Raw genomic sequence first — 21188 nt, forward strand, 5'->3', positions numbered from 1 at the left:
GAAGTCCCTGAAGGTTACCTGCTTGTCCTCGACTCTAACCTTTATGGCGTATGTGTAGTATCAACTAATAAACAGTAGGTGTCACTATCTGGCTTCTTTAAGTGGACAGGTGTCAATCTTTATTGTCAATGACAGCCAGAGTAAATGATGCAATAAGAAGAAAGAGGTCCTGCATGGCCAACAGTATACAGTTTTTGTTGTATATTATTATAGCACCAAATGTAGAGCCTGTTGTAGAGGAGCTTGATTTTTTATTTATACATTACACACAAAACTAAGTGTTCTGCTATAGTTAACCAACATTTTTTTAATTATTATTATGTATAGTTACAGAAAAGGTTCACAACACTCAATCGTGATACTAAATAAATAAACCAAAGGAGCTGGCTCTTATAGCCAAGCAGAGTCGAACCATCCTGATCCCTATAATAAGATGTAAAAGCTCATTCATCTTGTGGGCGGATACCTCAAGGTCTTTGCACCGTGCCCCCAAACCTGATTGGTCACAGCCCAGCCAACGCCTTCTGACCGGCAGCCAATCATCGCGTCAGCAGTGGCCTGGCCGGTTCCGGTTCATCCTCCTTCATGCTCCGCGGTCGATCCACCCCATGTCTGCCCTTACGACCTACCCCCTCACGAGGAGACTTGGCTGGGATTGAAGAGGGAAAAAAACAAAATTCTCGTGTTTGGGATCCGGGTCAGTCTCGGAGGCAAAGGCTGGAAGTGTTCTGCGTCTTTTTCCGATTTTCTTTGACGAAGCGAAGGGAGAAAAAGCTCGAGGATGGATCCGCTGGTCGCTGCTATTGATCAGGGCACGAGCTCAACGAGGTTCCTGGTGAGTGACGTGGAACAGTCGTAGGAATGTTCACCTCGCGCAGACGTAAAGACACGAAACTTCATCACGTCTTAGCGGTTAATTGCTCAAAAAGCTAATAATTAGATAAGTCCTGAAACTGCCAGAAAGATTAGCTTAAAATGAAATTGATGAATTTTGAACAAATGCTGCATGATGAAAATTCCTGTTGGTACTAACTGTCAGTCTACTTTAGCAGGAAGCAGTCATTTTGTTCTCTCAAAATGTTGCTCCATCCTATTGGCATACGTTTTACTACAACATGGTTTATTTTTGCATTAATCTCCAATTAACAGTACTTATGCTCGTTTGAATTCAGAAATTTACATTCAGTTATTGGTATTATTTTCCGAAATACACAGTGACTTTGATACCTTTACAGTGCTGATCGGTTAATCAATCTCAACTGTCGAGAGTGCCATTAATCAATGCGGCACGGTAGTTCTAAACTCTGGTAAACAAAAGGTCATTAGTTAAGAAAGAATGTTTTTCCCCCATAAGGAAAAGGTTAGTTATATCTCTTTATCTTTTTTGTGTGTGTTGGCTGTCAATTATTGATTATAGTTTATGAATCATCACTCATGTAAGTATTTTATCACTGATCAATTTGGGGTTGGACACGGGATGACAATCACTTTTGTGAAATAACTCTTGTACTAGCTCAGTGTTGTGAAGTGCACCTCATATTTGACACACTCCTCTGTTTCTTTAAGTTCAGCTAACCAGCAACAAGATTCATCTCATAGTAATGTCCCATCTGTTGTCTAGTTTAACCTGTTTTTAGTTTCAAAGTGATCTCTTCCCTCACTTTCCATTGGCTGTTTGTTTTTGTTGAGCTAATTGAGTCTTGTTTAGAGATCCATTGTCTTAGAATTAGGTTCCCTCAAGTAGGTCAGCCGGAAGATGCAAATTTGGCATAGAAGGCAGAGGTTCGGAGTTCAGCTTGTGCTTGGATTTTCAAAGAATTGAGTGAAAAGATATTTGTTGCCAGGTTACATCTTGCTAACAAATTTGATGAAGTTTGACATATTTTTTCAGACTATAGAAGACACACTCAAAAGGCATTGAGTTTGTGATGGATCATTTCAAACATCCACAGTGTTCTAGTGGTCAAACTGACTGTTTCATTAATAATCAATTCAAATAAAAAACAATATTGATTTTCCAACCTGTCTGAATATATTTTCATCCATTTGTGAAAAGCTATGATTGTCCACAGCAAACAGGTACCATAACACTGCTTCCTGAACCTGTCTGATTAACTCGCCTTGAACCTTTTGTGAGGTCTTTACTAAATGTAGGTGCAAGGGCTTTTGAGTCTAGACAGAGAAGAGTCGAGTTAAACTTTAACATATTTGGTTGTCTTTATGGGTCATCCCTGTGCTCTGATAAGAAAAAAAGGAGAACATGCAGTTTGTCAAAGTTGAAGATGACGGAAACCTTCTTCATAGACTTACAGCTGGGCGCCTTTGAACATGACTGATTCACATTCTTGATAACCTGTTGGGGTCAAAGTTGCAATCCTAGTTACTGAGAAATGTGGTGATTCAACTTGTTGTGGTCAATATTCTGCAGACAGAGTTATGTTGTCAGACAGTCTTGGGTCATGTGTGGTAACTTTTTGGTCCTTTTCTGACATCACACGCCCTATTTTATGATTTCAGTCACAAGATGCCTTGTGTCCTTTTATTAGCAGAGAGGATGTTCCCATCTCCTGTTCAACTATTTGACTTCGGCTGAATGTTACCTCTCTGGTTTTAGTGTCAGAGGGTTCAGTGTGTGACGCAGTGTGAAGCTTAGAAAGTGAAGAGAGATCTTGGTTTTGCTGGGGTTGCTTAAAACTGCTTATGTTGAATGATCCCCTAAGTTGATGTTTCCTCCTAGTTTTGAATGTTTACAGGTAAACTGAAGGTCTGTGGGGTCATTCAAAGGCTGGTGAAGCTTTATCCTATTAGCTTATTAGAGGAAGTGCTGACATGGCTCCAGGTTAATATCTGCCCCGTATTAAATCTTCCTCCTCTATGAACAAGAACTTATTTTGGAAAATATAAACATAAAAGTTGAGCGAGACAACAGGCAAAATCTAATTTCTGCTTGTACACACTTGTATTTTAAGCAATTTGAAGCTGGTGATGCTGCTTCTTTTTCGGCAGATGTGTTTGTTCACACACGTCTCCCTCTTTTCCCAAAATGACATCACAATACAAATTATTATCATTTTTAAACACGATCCTCCACCTTTGATTCAGAGTATCTGATAGATTACTACAGTTTCTACCTCTGCTTCTGTCTTGTTTTCTTTTGCTATTCCTCCTATAACCATTTTGAATCCTTTTTTAAATCCCAAACTCTGACTCCAGTGACTGAAATTTCTCCACAGGTGTTCAACGCAAAAACAGCTGAGCTCATCAGCAAGCACCAAGTGGAGATCAACCAGAGCTTCCCAAAGGAAGGGTGAGTGCTGCAACATGCAACCATTAACCTGTTTTTTTTTTAAACCAAAAATAACATCTGAGTTGTTTTATTGGGAACTGACTCGACAGAATATGAAAGTGCTGTTTTAATGCCTAATAGAATGACATGAGTGCAACTAGCAGACACTAGGGTAAAGTGCCACAGTTCTGCTATTTCATTTTTTTGAGCGCAGTCATCACATACTTGACTAGAACAAATGTTTGAAATTTTGAGAAAAATTTACACAGTTGTAGAGTATTTTTTATCAGTAAACTTGAAATAACATCAACCAGCAGAACTGTAATTATTGCTTTGATCCAGCACATCATAAAGTTCAAAATGTGGCTGCCAGGACTTTGCTCCTTTGGGTGTTTCTAGGTCCACAATAAAGATTAATTTCTTATTTTATTTCATGTGTAAAACATGATTGAGTCTATGTTCCAGCTTTTTTTATTCACACTTAAAAAAAGCTGGCCTGTTACAAATTCAGGAGTTATTGAATACAACTCAATCTACATCTTCAAGAGCTGTATGAGTATAATCTTAGACACACAAGAAGTAAAATTACTCTCATAAATTGGCTCAGGTGAAAGCGTTTTTTGTATAATAACATGCCACTATTGTTGGGGACTTATCTTTATCACATCATTTTAATGGTAGAAAGTGTTTAGACCTATCTGCTGATTCATACAAGAGACAGTAAAAGTAAATTTTAAGGTCAAACATGGAAGAAAATGTCAGCAGTGTGGAAGAATAACATTATCTCTGAGAAAGATCAGTAATACACCAACTGTAAGACATCTTCCAGTGACATTTCAAAAGCAGGAATGACTCCAGGGATTGAAATAAACCCTGATTCTCACAATCAGAGCAGCTCTACACCATTTTCATAACTCAGAATGATAAGATAAACAAGTAAATTCAAGTACAAGTGCTGCATCTACGTGTCATTTTCTGACTGGGCACACATGCAGGCTCTGTTATGTTTACATTTCTGAGTTTGTTTCTTCAGCTGGGTGGAGGAAGACCCCAAAGAGATCATGCAGTCTGTGTACGAGTGCATGGAGAGGACCTGTGAGAAGCTGTGTCAGCTCAACATCGACATCTCCAACATAAAAGGTGAGGAAGTGTCCGTGAGAGCACTGGTGATGACCTCAGGGGAGTCCTGCTCACCCTGCCTAACTAGGCAGGTTGTTTATGGCCCGCCTACATATGTCCCTGTGAGAGCACCAAAACTGTCTGTTAACCACACCCTGAAGAGAAAGCAGTCGGAGTAGTTAGGGGCTTTGTTGATGTTAATGTTGTTGTTTTCTTAGCGCTGGGAGTGACCAATCAGAGAGAGACAACCCTGGTTTGGGACAAAGAGACCGGAGAGCCTCTGTACAACGCGATTGGTGAGTATTGTGTACATTTTGTTATTTTGACTGCAAAAGTGTTAAAAATAAAAAAGATGAAAAAAAGTTACAGGCTTGAAAACACCTTATTCACCTTGTGGTGGTTCAGTAAAGATTCTGCTCAAACTTCTTGGGAGGTACAAGACTTTTAATGAACACATTACTGAGCTGTTGGATCATTTATTGAGCAACCAGGGGGTTGCGTTACCCTGGAAATGGAGCAGTGTGTGACAATCTTGCATCAGATGTAACTGTGGTGTCCAGTGTCATGCTGGTCCCTGCCCCACCTCCCATCATCCCACCACATGTGAGTGTGAATCAAGATAGGAGCTGAGCACATGGAGCTGCCGGCTGCTGCCCACTAAAGGCTTAATGTGTGTGCTGCTAATATTACAACACAGAGAGACTCTCATTCATACCCCCCTCCGAGGTCTTTGGGTTCAGCCTGAAAGGCTGGTTTCTCTGCCCATTGGCTGCTATTCTAAAGGAATGTGAGTGATGTGTCGGGGGTGGGTTGTGAGCTAACTGCTGTGCGTAGGAGCTTCTGAAGAGACAAGAGTGCCAGCAGTTGTAGTGCAAGTGAACCATGTTTAAAAACACAAACTTTAAACTCTTTTAAATGATTCTTTTGAGGCAGGTTTTTTATTTTAGACTCACTATCTGCTGCCCCTTGAAGTTATTATACACATAGTGTATTTGTGGTGTGGATGGACAAAATGTAGTTTCACAGAAACTGCTACTACTTTAGATAAGTCTGCAAGCTTTAGTGTCTATTTCAGGTTAAGCTCAGGCTTTTGCTTCTTAATTGTTGATGGAAGTATTTCTTAATTTAGAAAAAAGATGGAATATCCTTCTTAATGTCTATTCTAGCTGCTATATTTCCTACCCTGTTAACTTCTCACCTTCAAAATGAATGTCTCACATGTGTGATGATGAGTCTAAGTGGTTCCACTGTTATGGTGCCATATGAAGAAGTCATAGTGGTGTTAGAAATACAAGTGTAACATTGTTTGTCATCACAAGTATCTACATATCATTTTTTCAAAGTGTATTCAGGCCAAGGACTGCACTTCTTTGTCTTCTTTTCGCTCATTCTTCCCATTCTCTGCATCCTTTAGTGCTGCCACAGCGCCTGAACTGTTTCCCTTTGCAGCTGTTAGAGCCGTGCCTACATGTACCAGGGTGCATTGTGTGCCAGCAGATGCAGCTGTGGTCTCACTTAACTGCATTACTCTGATACAAAAATCAGAGTCTGAAAAAAACACAGTAAAATGTATATGTTGCTAAAGTGGCACTCTTATATTCAGTCCATTTTTCTCTTCTGTTGAATATTTTGTGTGATAATGCATCACAGCTCATTAAAATGATGACAAGCCTGAAACGCCACAGATCCATATAACAGCTTGATAATCATCAGAATTTCTCAGAGTTCAGATGTTCTAGTTCTGCATCTTCTGTGTCTGAATTTGGGGTCTTTCTTCTTTTTTTGCAGTTTGGTTGGACCTACGCACACAGTCCACCGTCGAGCGGCTCATCAACAAAGCTCCGGGCAAGAACAAGAACCACCTCAAGGTGAGAGATGTGATGATCTCCTTTAAGCTTTTAGATGTTAGTTCATAATCTGATGCTGGACTCCTTTCAGTAGGTCAACCCATAGAGGCATCACCAATACAACAACAGAAATCCATTTTTCATTTTATTTTTTATTTTTTTTTCTCTCTTTAGCACAAAACAGGCCTTCCCATCAGTACATACTTCAGCGCAGTGAAGCTGCGATGGCTGCTGGACAACGTGGACGAAGTGCAGCAGGCAGTGATGAGCGAACGTGCCATGTTTGGCACCGTGGACTCCTGGATCATCTGGGTAAGACAGCAACTGTGCATATTCAGCTTAGACTTAGGTGGAGATGTGTCGTAGAATAAGAAATCAAATAAGACTGAACATAACTCTCTTGAGATTGTTTATGGCTGCAGAAAAAAGGCTCATTGCTTAAGAAAATTCCTTTGTCACCGAATCTTGCACATTTTCTCCATCTGATGCTCACTGTGTTTGGTGTTGTTCCTCAGTGTCTAACAGGGGGCAGGAAAGGCGGAATCCACTGCACAGACGCCTCAAACGCCAGTCGCACCATGCTCTTTAACATTCACACCATGAACTGGGATCCTGAACTCTGCAGGTAAACAAACACATCAGAAGTTTGTTGATTGTTTACAAATCCAGGCTATACAAAAATTTCATAGTATAAATCTGCTTGCAGGTACTTTGACGTCCCGATGGAAATCCTTCCTAAAGTCAGAAGCTCCTCTGAAATATACGGCTTCGTGGTAAGCTGCTCTGTGACTCAGTCGTACTGTTTGCATTATAAGATAAACTAAAAGGACCTGACTGTGGTCAGTCAACAAACTGAAGGGATTTTGTCAATCTATGTAGATAAAGGTTCAACTAAAGTCATAAAATACTCCCATAAATGGGCTCATTAGATATTCCAATCTCCACAAAGATCATAAAACTGGATAAGATAGAGACAGAGGGATTCATCAGAACAGCTGATGGTAAGAGGTGAAAGATTTACAGCTCACTCTTGTTAGTCTAGTTTTTGTGTGTGCGTTCCTCACCAAATCTTTTGGTCCTCCTTATTTTCATGTATATTTTGAAAAGTTTTCTGCGACAATAAGGCAGTGTTGTTGTTGATAAAGTTGATTTCATAAAGCTGAAAACAACAGATTTCAGGGCTAACAAAGGCAGGACGATACACAGTGAATATCATGATCTCATCTGTGATTAATGGCCTAATAAGATCCTTATTTAGTGCATGAGCTCACATTTTATCTGATTAAATGTTTTCAGCATGTTAGTGCTCTGATGTGAGCCTGTCCCTCCTGTGTGTTATTGTCGTGGATACTCATGCCCAGGAACACATTTGTTTTGTAATGCTTGCTTGCTCTGGCTGGTTAAACCTTGTTTTATGTGACATGCACTTTGCCCTGCGGTTAAGAGGAAAACAGCATGGCAGCATGGCAGCATGGCAGCATTATTTGTTTTTAATGTTTTATTGGGCGTATTTTGGTTTTATCTTTGAGAGTAGGCGTTGTAAACTGTCTTTTTGTCAAGAAAAATGTATCATAAACTGCAGCAAATTTTCAAAATTAGTTTTATTTTTTAGTTTATTTTCAGTCATTTTGTTGTGATTTAATTCTTTTTGTGTGTGTGTTGTAATTTTGCCATGTAAAGCGCTAAAAGCGTTTTATATTTGAGTTTTAGTGTAGACTTCAGGCTTGAGCTGTATGTTTTGTAAAAAAAAAAAAAAACCTGGAGTGTAACTGTTCAGTCATTTATACAAACTCTAAACACGTGTGTGTGTGTGTTTCTGTTTCCCTCTCCTCACAGAAAGCTGGCTCACTTGCAGGAGTGCCGATCTCTGGGGTAAGGATGAGCTGGTGTTATGTAACAAAGTTAAACCCATCCTTGCACCATGGTGTGTGTTTCATGTGACTTTCCTTTTGACATTTAAGTGACAGATTATTTATCAGAGCTGTTTGATACTTTGCCTGGGCTCAGCATTACCAGGCCAAAGATATTTTCCCAGTATATAAATGCATGTTGGCTCTAAAGTGATCCTTGATTTTGTTTCCTGTGATAGTTCATGTTACAGTTTGGCACTTTAAACTTTGTGTGATGCTGACAACGTTTAACTCTGACCTCTCCTCCATCAGTGTCTTGGTGATCAGTCTGCGGCTCTGGTTGGTCAGATGTGCCTAAAGGAGGGCCAGGCTAAAAACACGTGAGCAATCTGTTTTTATTTTACATCTTTGCAGCAGTAATAAAAGCATTTTTTTACTACCTCTTGCTGCAAAGGCGCTTATCTACTATTATCAGATTTAAAAAGAAAGAGAGAAAAAATCCCAAACTCGTACTTTATTACCTTAAATTAAACTTTATCCTCAAGATTTGATCATTCTAAGCCCTTAAGCTTTTGTACTTTTGTTCTGAAGGTATGGGACAGGTTGCTTTCTGCTCAAGAACACAGGAAAAAAGGTATGAAAACATTTCAGATCCCACTGATGCCTTCAGTTCAGGTTTCTCAGTGTCCTTACAACAATTTTCTTCTGTCTGTATCAGCCTGTGATGTCAGATCACGGCCTGCTGACCACCGTCGCCTACAAAATGGGGAAAGACGAGCCTGCCTGCTATGCACTGGAGGTATTCAGAGCTTTTCTTTGTCCTTCTCATCCACATTAATATCATATCTTTCACTCCAGTTTGCTTGTGGCGCTCTACTGGGATTCAGACCTCTTGCTTTGCTTCCTCTCAGGGTTCAGTTGCTATCGCGGGGGCTGTGGTACGGTGGCTGAAGGACAACATGGGGATTGTGAAGTCCTCCTCAGAGATCGGTACATTAACTATAGCACCTCAGCACATTGCACTCAACTATTACTGATTTCTAAAAAGATATAGTCACAGTTGTGGACTGAAAAAGTTTTAACTGTTGTAATAAAGTTATAACAGTATCTTTCCTCTCTGTCTTCTTTCAGAGACTCTAGCAGCTGCAGCAGGCTCGTCTTACGGCTGTTACTTTGTGCCGGCCTTCTCCGGACTCTATGCTCCATACTGGGAGCCCAGTGCAAGAGGGTGAGACAGTCAGCTGTTCAAACACATCTTAACTGTCATCTTAGGTTTGACCCTAAAAAGAGGACAAAAGGAAGGACAGTTTATAGAAGCACTGATGTTTTATTGTGGGATTCATACTTGGTTTCACAACATGTTAGTAAAGTGAAAGTAAGAAAATACATCAGGAACAGTGTTGTTTGTTCTTTATTAATTCTGTTTGTTTTGTTTCGTAGCATTATCTGTGGCCTCACTCAGTTCACAAACAGGAACCACTTGGCTTTTGCGGCGCTGGAGGCCGTTTGTTTTCAGACCAGAGAGGTGAGCAATATTTGCAATGTACTTCCTCGCTATACTGTAGTTAACTGTAGGGTCTCTTCTTCTGTTTGTTGTTGAGTCAGGCACAACAAGAGCACCTGTCTAGTGAGACCATGTCAGACTGGTTTCTACTGAGCTAGGCCCAATCTCATCTCCTTCAACCCTGAGCACTAAAATCCTCAACACCTGACAAAAGTTTAAAGGCTTTTTTGTTTATCCTTTGCAAACATTTCACTTGAGAACCAGTGTACTGAAACAACACTTTTTGAAAATTTTTTTGAAAATTGTTTTGGTATTGACTGAGTCACCTTGTGTCCCACAGATCCTGGATGCGATGAACCAGGATAGTGGCATTCATCTGACTCAGCTGCAGGTGGATGGAGGTATGACGACCAACAGACTACTGATGCAGCTGCAGGCCGACATCCTCTGCATGCCCGTAGGTAAGGAAACACCTTTGTGCTCAAACATGCTCACTTGTAAACATACAAATAAATGCTTTTATCTCTTTTTAATGAAAGGTGAGGGAAGGATTATGGATGTAGATTAAATGAAACAAAACATGTTAGCAGCCTTGGTTTTGACTGACTCATGGAAGTTGTTTTTACTGTCGCAAAAGTGCATCACTTAATAAGCTCTGTACAGCAGAACAGCCTTTAACGCCAGCTTTGAAAGTCTTTTGGGAAGGAATAAGTCATCAGTGACACTGAACCTGGGATTCACACACGTTGAACTCTCTGTTTCACCTTTGCTCCATTTCTAAAAGCAAACAGACGCATGAACTCTGACATGAATCTGGATTGAGCAGACTCCCTAATGTTTACGTTAGTGTATCTCCACAGGTTGTACATCAATAGGAAAGACAAAGTAAATATTACAAAGTCCATCTGCATTCACACCAGAGGAGATCAGCTCATGGACTCTGTTTTAGAAGCTTTTTCAGATTCTCGGTGGGCAAATAAATCCCAGAAATAAAGAGATTTCTTATAAGAAAAAGCTTAATTTGATTTTACTAAAACTGGATAATTAACAAGAGGAGACCTGGGATTGTAGGCATTTTTTGAGCATTATCCCTTGTTGATGTTTCTCTCATGTGTGCACCTGTCTGATGTTGCTCCAGTGAGACCCACTATGGCAGAAACCACAGCTCTGGGTGCAGCCATGGCAGCAGGAGCAGCAGAAGGGGTACATGTGTGGGACCTGAGTGCTGGTCACCTCCCACACGTCACAAGAGAGAAATACGAACCTCAGATCAACTCTGATGGTGAGAGAAAGACTCAGAGGAGCCTGTGATGCATTGTTTAGCTGCCTTATCCAGATGTTGACCTCTCTTGTTGTTTTTCCTCCTCACAGAGAGTGAATTCCGCTTTGCTCGCTGGAAGAAAGCCGTCCAGAAAGCCATGAACTGGGAGACCACGGAGCCCTACTGCAACGGTACTTTTTGTATTCTGAAGAGTTCTGAACACATTCTGACTTAAACTCTATATTCATGTTTGATAGTTTGTATTTCCTGAACATTAAGGCCCCGTTTACACGACAACGTTTCGTCTGAAAACGCAGTGAAAAATGTCTGCGTTTCCACGGAAACGCCGAGGGACTGAAACGCTGTAGTAAGCATGCCAGGCCTATGGTCGGCGCTATTACTGTCTTGTCCAGAAGCCGCTTTTGGGAGAGCTCCACCGAAGTAGAGTTGAGCCGGTCATCTGGTGTATTTGGAAATACTAAGTACAAAAGTGGAGAAACAGATGCACATTTAGTTGAAAGACAGTCGGTCGATACAGCATATTGAGCAGCACAAGCACTAAATGGTAGTTCGCGGCGATCGTAACAACTGCCGTTGTCCTGTTGTGTGCGCTCGTGAGGACCGGGGTGTGACGTCAGCGTCTCCACTGAAACCGCCGGCTTACAGTTTACACGGCAACAGTGTTAGCGGCGTTTCAGAAAAATCACCTGTTTAAAAAGGCCTATTTAAAAAGTTTGCGTTTTAGATCGACTAAAACGCAGTTTCCGTGTAAACGCGAGGCTGAAACGCAACAAAACTTTTACCTTTCACCCAAAAACCGTTGTCGTGTAAACGGCCCCTAATTACCACAGGAGTCTGTCACCCATATTGGATAACCTCCTTCTTTTTCACCGATCACAGGTTTAGGAAAGAAGATGAACGGCGCCCCCTGGGGAGTCCCTATCACTCCTCCTCCAACTCGAGCAGACCCCTAAGGTCCTAGTTTACTGCCACTGCATGCAAAGTGTGACACTAACTTGTTTGTGTTCTGACAGGTTTGGCATGGTCACGTTACTGAGCGTCACTAACACAAAGAGGTGAAGGTTTTCAACCAACACAGATTTGAGTTACTATAGATCAAGTCTTCAAACAAAACTTTTGTTCAAATCTGGATAAAATAATCATCACTTCTGTGTTGGTTGACCTTCTGTTTGCACGTTTCTGTTTAACACAAAATATTGCTGTTCCTCTGTGACTGTTCCTGAATCATAAGACTTGTTTAAAGGCACCAGAGGTACACAGTGTTTCACATTGCTTTCCACGATGGTGCAGCACGTCTTATATTTGCTTCTTTTTGACTACCTTAAACATCTCACAGAGCCTGGCTCTTCTGCCTCCAGACTTTAAACGCGCACAGGAAAAAAATGCCCTAAATAAAACAAATGTTTTTCTTTTTGCCCCTCACAGATCACCAGCAATAACAGTGGCACAACACCTTCTCAGGACGTTTACTTTGGAAAGTAGAAGGTGCTTACGGCTGCGAAAGGAACTGAGAGATGCATGAGTGTAGATGTGAAGCCTGGAAACAGAAGCATCACGCTGCTGAAACATCACTGAAATCCTCAACCTCAAGTGCCAGAAACAACTTTGGAACTTTTCCTGTCTTCCTTTTTCCACAAAGAGAGAAGTGTTCTTACATCGTCGTCTGAAAACTACAAATTTACCTTCCTGTGCAGTAAAGCCTAGAGAAAACCAGGTGTTTATAGTCATGAGTAAGATATTGCACTATTATACCTCATCACTGTAACAAAAAGGGACACTGCAATGTTTTGTTTTTAACACTTGTACTGTAAAGTGTTGGTATTTCTACTTCTAACTATGAGATTTACAAGATGAAATGAAGAGGAATCAGACCGACACATTTGGGTCAAAATAATCAACCACTGAACATTTTTGTGTAGCTGTGAATATTTCAAATCGAGGAGAAGAGATGAATGAAATGACATGTTTTCAACCTGGATTCAGACTAATCCAGAGTGGACACTCTGCAGGCTCTCAAGAGCACTTTATAATTTATCCAGTGAACAAAGAGGATGGATATGAGAGCTGTGCACGTTTTCTTTTCTTTCTTTTTTTTTAAAGGGGGAGTGTTTTAGACCAGATTGTTTTTAAAAGGAATTTAACATTATTTTAAACAAGACCGAGTATCAAAAGGAATACAGGTATTTTTTAACTGGGCCTTATTTTAATACATATGAATCCAAATGGATAAGTCCCCAAAGATGTAAATCTACTCCAGTAAAATGCTTCAGCCACTGCCATGATCACGTGAACCATTTCACTTTGATACAGTTTTTTTTTGATAGAAAAAGTAAAGGATGGACCTGATCAGATACATATTTTTTGAAGATTACCAAATCTATATATTTTTAAATGCTCTAAAGGGACTTCACAGTCTATACTATGTCCACAGGGGGGCACCAAAACCTACACAGACTCAACCATCTTTAAAGAAACTTAAATCAAATACTTTATTGGTATTTGGGTAAATCTTTCATCAGGAAAAATCCATGTATTGTTTTTACTTCTCTTGTACTTTTTGTCCTGTTATCCAGCCTCAATCATTATCCATTCTCCTTTTCTTGATCAAAAGTATCCCAATCCCTCTTGCAGGTTTTTGAAACACTAAGTGGAGGTTTTATCTGTTATCGTTACTGTTTTTTGTGTCTGTGTAATGACCCCTGTTTAATGTTTGATCCAGTTACTTGTTTTCGTTTGGCTTTTAATTATTTTTAAATGGTTGGTGTAAAACCAACAGTGTTCATGATAAGAGAACCTAGTGACTTGAAGCTCATGAAACTTTTGGTTTGTGTTGATTTTGGTTTCCCCCCGATGGACGAAACTCTTCACATGTTCTGTTTTTGACAAGAAAACTCTTTCTGATGCACCCTAAGAGTCAAATATATCACAGGATCTTTGCTGCAGAAAATGTAAACATGGGCACACCTCAGCAGCAGTTTCAGACAACAACCCCCTGCATTCGTGAGTCATTTAGACCACAAGTTGAAGAATAAAGCCCACACGTTAAAATTTAAGTTGATAGTTCCTTAATTTTTAACATTCTTGCACATGAATTTAGAGCTGAGCCAAAACCTGTTTCTTTTATTCAGTTTTCCGTCATTGAAAAGGAACATCTAGTCACTGTATTATTTTGAATGTAGTGTGTAAATACAATTATCCCTGAACTCATTCGCATGCCAGCAAGTTTTTTTTTTCCTGTGACTTTTGACCTTTTGCTGACGTCAAGAGCTGCCAAGCTCTGCAGGAATGTACAGATGGTGTAATTAATGTGATGGAATTAGACATGTGTAATAAATTAAGTGCATTGTGACCTCATACTGTGTACATCAAGTGACTGAAAAACAAAAAACAGACTTCATGGATTGAATGTTAACACAGATTTAATAAATCAGTCTGGAAAAAAATAACAGGATATAGAAAATGGAGAATTTTCATTGTAAATACGTCCAGAGCAATATTTGTTTTACATTTACAGAAAACATCTCAGCGTTTCATAGGCTCAACAATGGGTCTGTACAACATCAGAAGGAGGTGTGACGTGTCCCTTCTATAAAAAGGCTGAGGATAAATCAGTCCAGAAGGAGTTTTATTTTGAAGGTTTTCAGCGGGAAAACTGTCTCTTGTCGCCTTTTCCTTTGTTGACGTGCTTGAAGATTTTAGATTTGTTGAAGTTTGACTTCTGGTACCCAAAACCACCTCCACCGCCTCGCTTCTGCAGCTTTCCACCTTTACTGCTGTGAACGTCTGGAAGGAAGAGTTCAGTTAAGGAGTATAGCTGTGATAAATGTACACACATTCATGTGAAATTGGGAAAGACAGAACAGGGAGCAAGATTCAGCATTTAACTCAATCAACAGTATCATAAAACCACTGCAAAGGATACTCAGATCAACATATGGAGGAACTTTGAAGCCGAACGACAGCGCCACCATGGGGAGGTTGAGGGTGTTGACGCTGTAGATCTGTTTGAGTGAATGAGAGTCGTAAGCCCTCACGTATGACTTGTAGGCTTCCTGGGCTGACTTGTGAAGATAGTAGTTCTTCTCGATCAGTTTCTCCAGCTGAGGAACAAGAAACAGGTGGAAATTTAACTAAAGAAACCTCAAATTCATCTTTCCATTTATAGAACTTTAATAATGACATCTAAACTTGATGTTTGATCGCATCAAAAAGAAAAGGAAGTGTGTTGAATTTCCTACCTGGGACTGGATATCAGAGATTTTACTCCAGGAAAATTCAAACTCGCTCAACGGGACCTGAAACACATGGAGTAGTAGTGTAAACAGAGGCCAAAAATACTGAAAAAAGATCAAAATAACCAAGGGTTTCATGCGCCATAAAGGCAAGACAAAGTAAAGCAGTTGGTTTTGTTTCAAATTCTCACCTTGGCCTGTTTGAGAAAGCGGAGGAAGCCGAGCTCCTCTGGGCGGAGGATGAGGAGCGCGTGGCCTCTGCCGTTGATGCCTCTGGCTGTTCTGCCCACCCTGTGGATGTACTCCTGTGGAGAAAAATCATCCTATGTTAGAAAATTATTTCAACCAAAAACCACAAACATGATAGAGGCAGAAATAAACAAGTGTGTTACAGCTAACTCAGCCCTTTATCTGCTGTTTTATTTATAGTGTTATTTTGTTGTATCGTGTTGATACCTTGGGATCATCTGGAGGGTCGTACTGAACGATCCAGTCCACCTCAGGGATGTCAAGGCCTCGAGCTGCCACATCAGTGCACAGCAGGATTCCAGAGTCAGCGTTGCAGAACTGGAAGAACGTTGTGGTACGTTTGGTCTGCTTCTGCTTACCCTGGAAAACAGAATGACAAGAGCTTAAAATTTACAAAACCTGGCTTTGAGAATCAGGCTGCAGCATCTTATGTTAACATGGAACCTCTACATAACCAGGGACCTTTTAGAGAAACTGATACCACATTTATTCCTGGTTTAAAAAAAGCAGTGATCTTTTCCTCTTGATCTCGAGTTGGGAATTTTTCATATTATTATATCTACATATTATTTTGTGGCTGCTGGTTGAAGAGGCCTCGCAAAGCAACTTAAAGAGCAGATTAAAGTGTGCTGCCTTACATGGATTGCCATCACAGGCAGGTCGATGTAGTTCAGGAGCTCATAGTGAAATTTCACCGACATGCAGGAAGAGAAGAAGACCATCAGCTTCTTCTTACGGTTCTTCTTTAGGAAGGTGAAAAGCAGCAGGAAGCGCTTCTCTGATGGACACACCACATAGCCCTGCGACAAAAGTCAGATCATGTAATATAAGTTCAGTCAACAAAGGACTTGGGAAGCAGATATATTTTCAGTTTAACACCGATTTCACAGAAATGGAGCAGACCTGCTCAAGGCCATCTACAGTGGCTTTGTCCTTGTTGTCGTCAACGCCAACGTACAGAGGCTCTTTCTTCAGGGAGATACGGGCCAAGTCCTCGACCTTTCTCGTCTGCGTGGCTGAAAACAACATCGTCTGTCTCTTTTCTGGAGATGACAAAAGCAGGAAAATATTACTGAGGAGGATAAAGAAACCAGGGTAGAGTTTATGTGTTATGGAGTGTTGAATTACTGTTAGAACTATGCTATGATTCTACTTGCTGTGAGGGCATATTTTGGAGTACATTTACATGCATCATATCCCTCAACATAAGGAAAATAGCTACGCAATAAACCAGATTCTTGCATTAAAACTGTGTTATAAGAGTAGTTTCTATTGCTTCACATCCCAGGATGAGAACACCAAATGATCTATACTTAATAACCAGAAAGGATGGAGAGAATATGAACACCAGATACGTACTGGGCAGTAGTTTTATTATCTGCTTTAGCTCCTCCTCAAAGCCCACCTCCAGGATTCGATCAGCTTCATCAATGATTAGACACTGCAGGTTCTTAAACATGAAACCAGGGGTGTTCTAGAAGCACAAAACAACAGATCATTTATTTTTACTGATTCAAACACCAAAACTTATTAATTATTTCAAGATAACTTTTGTTTCCCCTACATCCAAGGACGAACTCCATGCTCACCTGTAAGTGGTCCAGCAAACGGCCAGGTGTGGCTACCAGAATGTTGACTCCATTGGCAAGCCTTTGCGCCTCAGCTGAGCGGTTGCTCCCTCCCATGATCAGACCAAAGGTGTGCACGTGGTGAGCCATCAGCTCTTTCATCACACCGTATGTCTGCATGGCCAACTCACGTGTGGGTGACAGGATCACGACACCAGTGCCTGAGGAAGAGGAGGATGAGAGCTGAAGAAAATCCTTTTAGAGACGATTACTTTATGTAAAAGAAATATTTTTACAGTCTTTTCAAACTCAAAAACTGTTTCAATCAGTTGGTCTTACCATTCCTGGGCATGAACTTGAGCTTATAGATGAGCTCTATAGATGGAATGAGGAAGGCCAAAGTTTTACCACTTCCTGTCTTGGCAGCGGCCAGAACATCCCTACAGAGAAACACAGGAAACAGAAATGTTGTTTTAAGCTCCATTTCCATTTAAAACACGATTTAAACGATAGCTACTTTTATTTTTTCTAAATATTCAGAGACAAAGGCAACTCAAAATCCGGAGAATCTGAGACTTACCTTCCTTCGAGCAGCGGACGAATACTTTTATGCTGGATCTCAGTCATGTGTTCAAACCCCATGTCCTTCACTGCTTTCAGCGTGCTCTCACTCACCATTCCAGCGAGAGAGGCAAATGATGTGTCCTCAAAGGCTCCTGAATGATAATGTATCCAGATTAGTACCATAAAATACAGAGTGAATACATTTTACTGAAAATGAGGTTGATTCAAGGTGGCTGAAATCAGCATGAAAAGAAAAATTGATTGTATGAAATGCAGTATGTCCTTGACGTTGATCCTGTCAAGAGAATCACTGTTGACCCCCTTAAAGACAACAACAAGTTTCACTGTATGCCTTAGTTGACACCCTTATCATGATGGAGACAGTGAAAGGGCAACACATAAAGGCAACACAATAGAACAAATCTACTGAGTTTTTTTTTTTTAATCTTCAGTGTTATTTCTGTTTTATATCCAAAATCAGATAAATCTATCAAAAGCTATTTGTGTTTCCATATCATCACAGTAAAGATGGGATTTTGTAAAAGATAGAATTCTCCTGCCTGCTTCATACAGCACAGAGCAATGAATTTACTATGTAAAGATAACTTAATAAAAGACTTCTTATTAGCTTTTGTTCCCTAGTTTTCAACTATGAACCTTTCTTTGCACTTAGACAAATTCTTTGCATGTGGAATTTCTTAATATTTTAATAACAGTTGACCAAATCACTAGTACCTGTCAAGCCAGAAGGTAATTCAGGAAGCCCTTCATCTCCATCATTTTCTTCTTCTTCTTCCTCCTCCTCCTCCTCCTCTCCTTCCCCAGCCTCTTCTGGTTTATCAGTGACCTCTTCTTCCTCCCCATCAGCTACTGCTGTTGCCTCCTCCTCATCTTCTTCTGCTGTTGTGTTTTTGGCCTTTTTCTCAGCTGAAATACAAGTCGCACATTCATCGTTTCCATTCCAAAGTAAAACCACACTTGGTCAAACCATGTTTGGTGAAACATCTAGCAGTTACCTGGTGTTTCAGTGGTTTCGGCAAGTTTTCTCTTCTTTTTCTTCTTCTTTTTTAGTGGTGTGTCTTCTGCTGGGGTCCCATCTACCGGTATCTCAGCCTGCTTCTTCTGTTTTTTCTTGGGTTTGTTGTCTGTCTTGGTAACAGCTTCTGTGTCCTTACAGCTCTCCTCCTCCACCCCGTTTAAGCTCACTGTAAGACACGTATACAAGTGGCATTTTAACTCTGATAAGTCAGAAAGAGTAAATAAATATTGATGATATTTATGAATAATTCTGTTTAAAGTAATTAGGTTGGGACTTTAGCCGCAATATCTTAAGTTTTACATATGGATATGCTACACGGCTAACTAGCTATCTGTTTATAAAGCCGATTTGTACAGCCACAAAAACCTCGACAACCGAGAAGACATGTACATAAAAAATACCCATTTTTAAAACAAAAGACGGTTATATATGCATAGTCTCTGACATTTGCTCTCTGCACAAATAATTGTGAATTTATTAAGATCATGCTTTGATGAGCTAAAGCGGCTAGCTAAGGTAATTGTTTCAGATATACAGGGAAAAAAATGAATAAACAATGAGAATTTAAGATAGAAAACAAACCTGTCTCCTCCTCCTCTTCTTTCTGTGTCTTTAAAAGTTTTCTCTCTTTGTTCTTGTCACTTCTTTTCTGGATTTTCTTACGCAGAAGCTTCATCTGTAGGTCCGCCATGGCTAAAGCGGATAGCACACGTGTGTGTATGAGAGAGACGACCAGGACCCCACAGGGTGGCAAGCTTCGCCGCCTGAGTAAAAATGCAGGTTCACGGGTCGGGCGTGCTTTAAGAAGCATTTGGTCAACAGAAAATTAATTACTAGACATTTTAAACATCACCTTTGAAATCTTGACAGTAATTTTATTTACGAGTGTTGACATTTTAGTATCTGAAATGTTGGATTTCCAATACACAAGTAATGTTCATAATTAAGCTTATAGCTTATTTTGTCTTTTATTATTGTTTTTTATTTTTTTTTAGACTTCAAGGGCTTCAACGAAGATACATAATCAAAAGTAGGGTCCAAATTTCCTGAAGCGATGGGGGCAACCGTGAGGGCTATCAGAAAAAAAGATAACATCGTGAAAATCTGGAGACTCTGATGAACACAAATATTTATTTTTATAAATTTATTTTTAAGATTTAAAAAATGAAGTATCATCTAAGTATCATCATCCATGTATGGATCACTTGGACATTTAGGGATGATTGAAGGCATCGTTATGGCACGAAACACCTTCCGTGTAAATCCTGTACTGTGTACACTTCTTGCGTTGATTTGGATAAATGCAGGCAGTTCACTGAAAGTCCGGTTCTCCAAGCCTGCCAGAGGAGTTTTATTGTGAAGGGCACAGCACTGTCGGGCTTCGAAGCCCCGCCCACTAACAAAATGAAATACTGAGTGGAATCATAATTTTTTGTGTGTAAAAACGGTAAAAACAAAAAACGGGCTGTTTTTGTTTTTTAGTCTTTTGCGCAAAATACAAAAACAAAAAACAAGCCATTTCCTGTTTTTATTTTTTTGCAAAAACGAAAAAACGGAAAAACAACTTGATTTAATGTTTCTGTTCGTGTCTTTTATACCCAGGAAACAGACTGATAAAACGTACCTTGGTCTTGAAGGTAGGCGAGAAATATTTCACGAACGCGTTTATGTTCGTTTCGTCACTTCCGGTGAGTGTCTCAAGTGACGTGGCAGAAGTTCTCCCAAGTTATTTACCGAAACTGGTTCGAAGAGTCGGACAAGAAATGTTACAAGAATTTGTTTCAGCACCTCAAACAAACGGAACAACAAACAAACAAAGACAAAAACATTGTTGTATCTAAAAAAGTTTTTTTTTTAGTTTCAGTGTAATTAGATATTCTGGTTCACACTCCTCACCAGCAGGTGGCGGAAATGCGCCATTTAATTGTTTGCCGACCTACAAATGAAGCCCAAAACAGATAAAGAAGGTTTGAATTATCTGACAGGTGGAGGTCCAATTCACTTCAAGTCGGCTTCTGACACCGTGCGTTTGGATTCATGTGGCAACAAGAGGTAAAGTGGATCTGACTCATTCTCCATCTGGCAAGCTTCTCTCCTCTTGGAGACTGGGTTTGGAGTGTCATCTTGCATCTGTCGGCAGAAACGGAGATCAAGAGCGGAGCTGCGGGAACCCATCCGGACTAAACCTGATAGCGCAATGAAGGCGGCTGAGCAACCAACGCAGCTAATGGTAGGAAACATTTACTTTTTTTGTGGTGTGTTGTAAACGCAGTGTTGGTGAGGCTAGCTGAGCCCTGTGTTTTCCCGCGTATTGCTGGTTGCTCCGTTGCGGCCTGAAAGGGCGCATAGGGCGCGCTACACTTATTTGAGGCAATGTGTGTTTAATGTGCGTTTTCATTTATTCTTTGCTGAGGATGTTGATTTTGCTGGGATTGCTTCTGATTTTGCTTTGAATGTGAATATTGTGTGTTTTCCTGCTTGTTGCTGGACTGGTTGCTGCAACAAGCAATAAGCTGTGTATGCGTCCTTGTAGTCTGACGCGCGCTCTGCTTATTTGAAGCAATGTGTTTTTTATGTGCGTTTTCATTTATTCTTTGCTGTGGATGTTGATTTTGCTGGGATTGCTTCTAAATTTTGCTTTGAATGTG

General features: G+C 40.3%; 2 protein-coding genes across 3 annotated transcripts; one reads left to right on the forward strand and one right to left on the reverse strand.

The window, feature by feature from the left end:
• Positions 1–582: 582 nt before the first annotated feature.
• Positions 583–14295, forward strand: LOC141808116 (glycerol kinase-like). 2 transcript variants are annotated; one of them, XM_074694485.1, is made up of 20 exons: positions 583–835; positions 3234–3307; positions 4320–4426; positions 4624–4701; positions 6194–6273; positions 6427–6564; positions 6768–6877; positions 6959–7025; positions 8089–8124; positions 8415–8482; positions 8694–8736; positions 8821–8901; positions 9014–9092; positions 9234–9330; positions 9543–9627; positions 9947–10067; positions 10745–10888; positions 10978–11058; positions 11768–11842; positions 12314–14295. In XM_074694485.1, the coding sequence occupies exons 1-19, from the start codon at positions 782–784 to the stop codon at positions 11839–11841; spliced, it is 1617 nt and encodes a 538-aa protein (XP_074550586.1). In that variant the 5' UTR covers positions 583–781; the 3' UTR covers position 11842; positions 12314–14295. The 2 variants fall into 2 exon arrangements, with proteins under 2 accessions (XP_074550586.1, XP_074550587.1); XM_074694486.1 differs by lacking the exon at positions 11768–11842.
• A 21-nt stretch (positions 14296–14316) lies between these two features.
• Positions 14317–19314, reverse strand: ddx18 (DEAD (Asp-Glu-Ala-Asp) box polypeptide 18). The gene is made up of 14 exons (XM_074694487.1): positions 19123–19314; positions 18518–18706; positions 18237–18428; positions 17518–17653; positions 17277–17377; positions 16959–17158; positions 16729–16843; positions 16273–16412; positions 16008–16169; positions 15577–15729; positions 15312–15425; positions 15127–15183; positions 14811–14988; positions 14317–14671 (listed from the first exon to the last, which is right to left on the reverse strand). Exons 1-14 carry the CDS (start codon positions 19229–19231, stop codon positions 14529–14531), a joined length of 1989 nt encoding a protein of 662 aa, XP_074550588.1. The 5' UTR covers positions 19232–19314; the 3' UTR covers positions 14317–14528.
• Between the last annotated feature and the right edge of the window lie 1874 nt (positions 19315–21188).

This window comes from Halichoeres trimaculatus, unplaced genomic scaffold, assembly GCF_033239565.1.
Source record: "Halichoeres trimaculatus isolate MK-OKI-2021-1 unplaced genomic scaffold, fHalTri1.1 fHalTri1_scaffold_19, whole genome shotgun sequence".
Taxonomy (NCBI): Eukaryota; Metazoa; Chordata; class Actinopteri; order Labriformes; family Labridae; genus Halichoeres; species Halichoeres trimaculatus.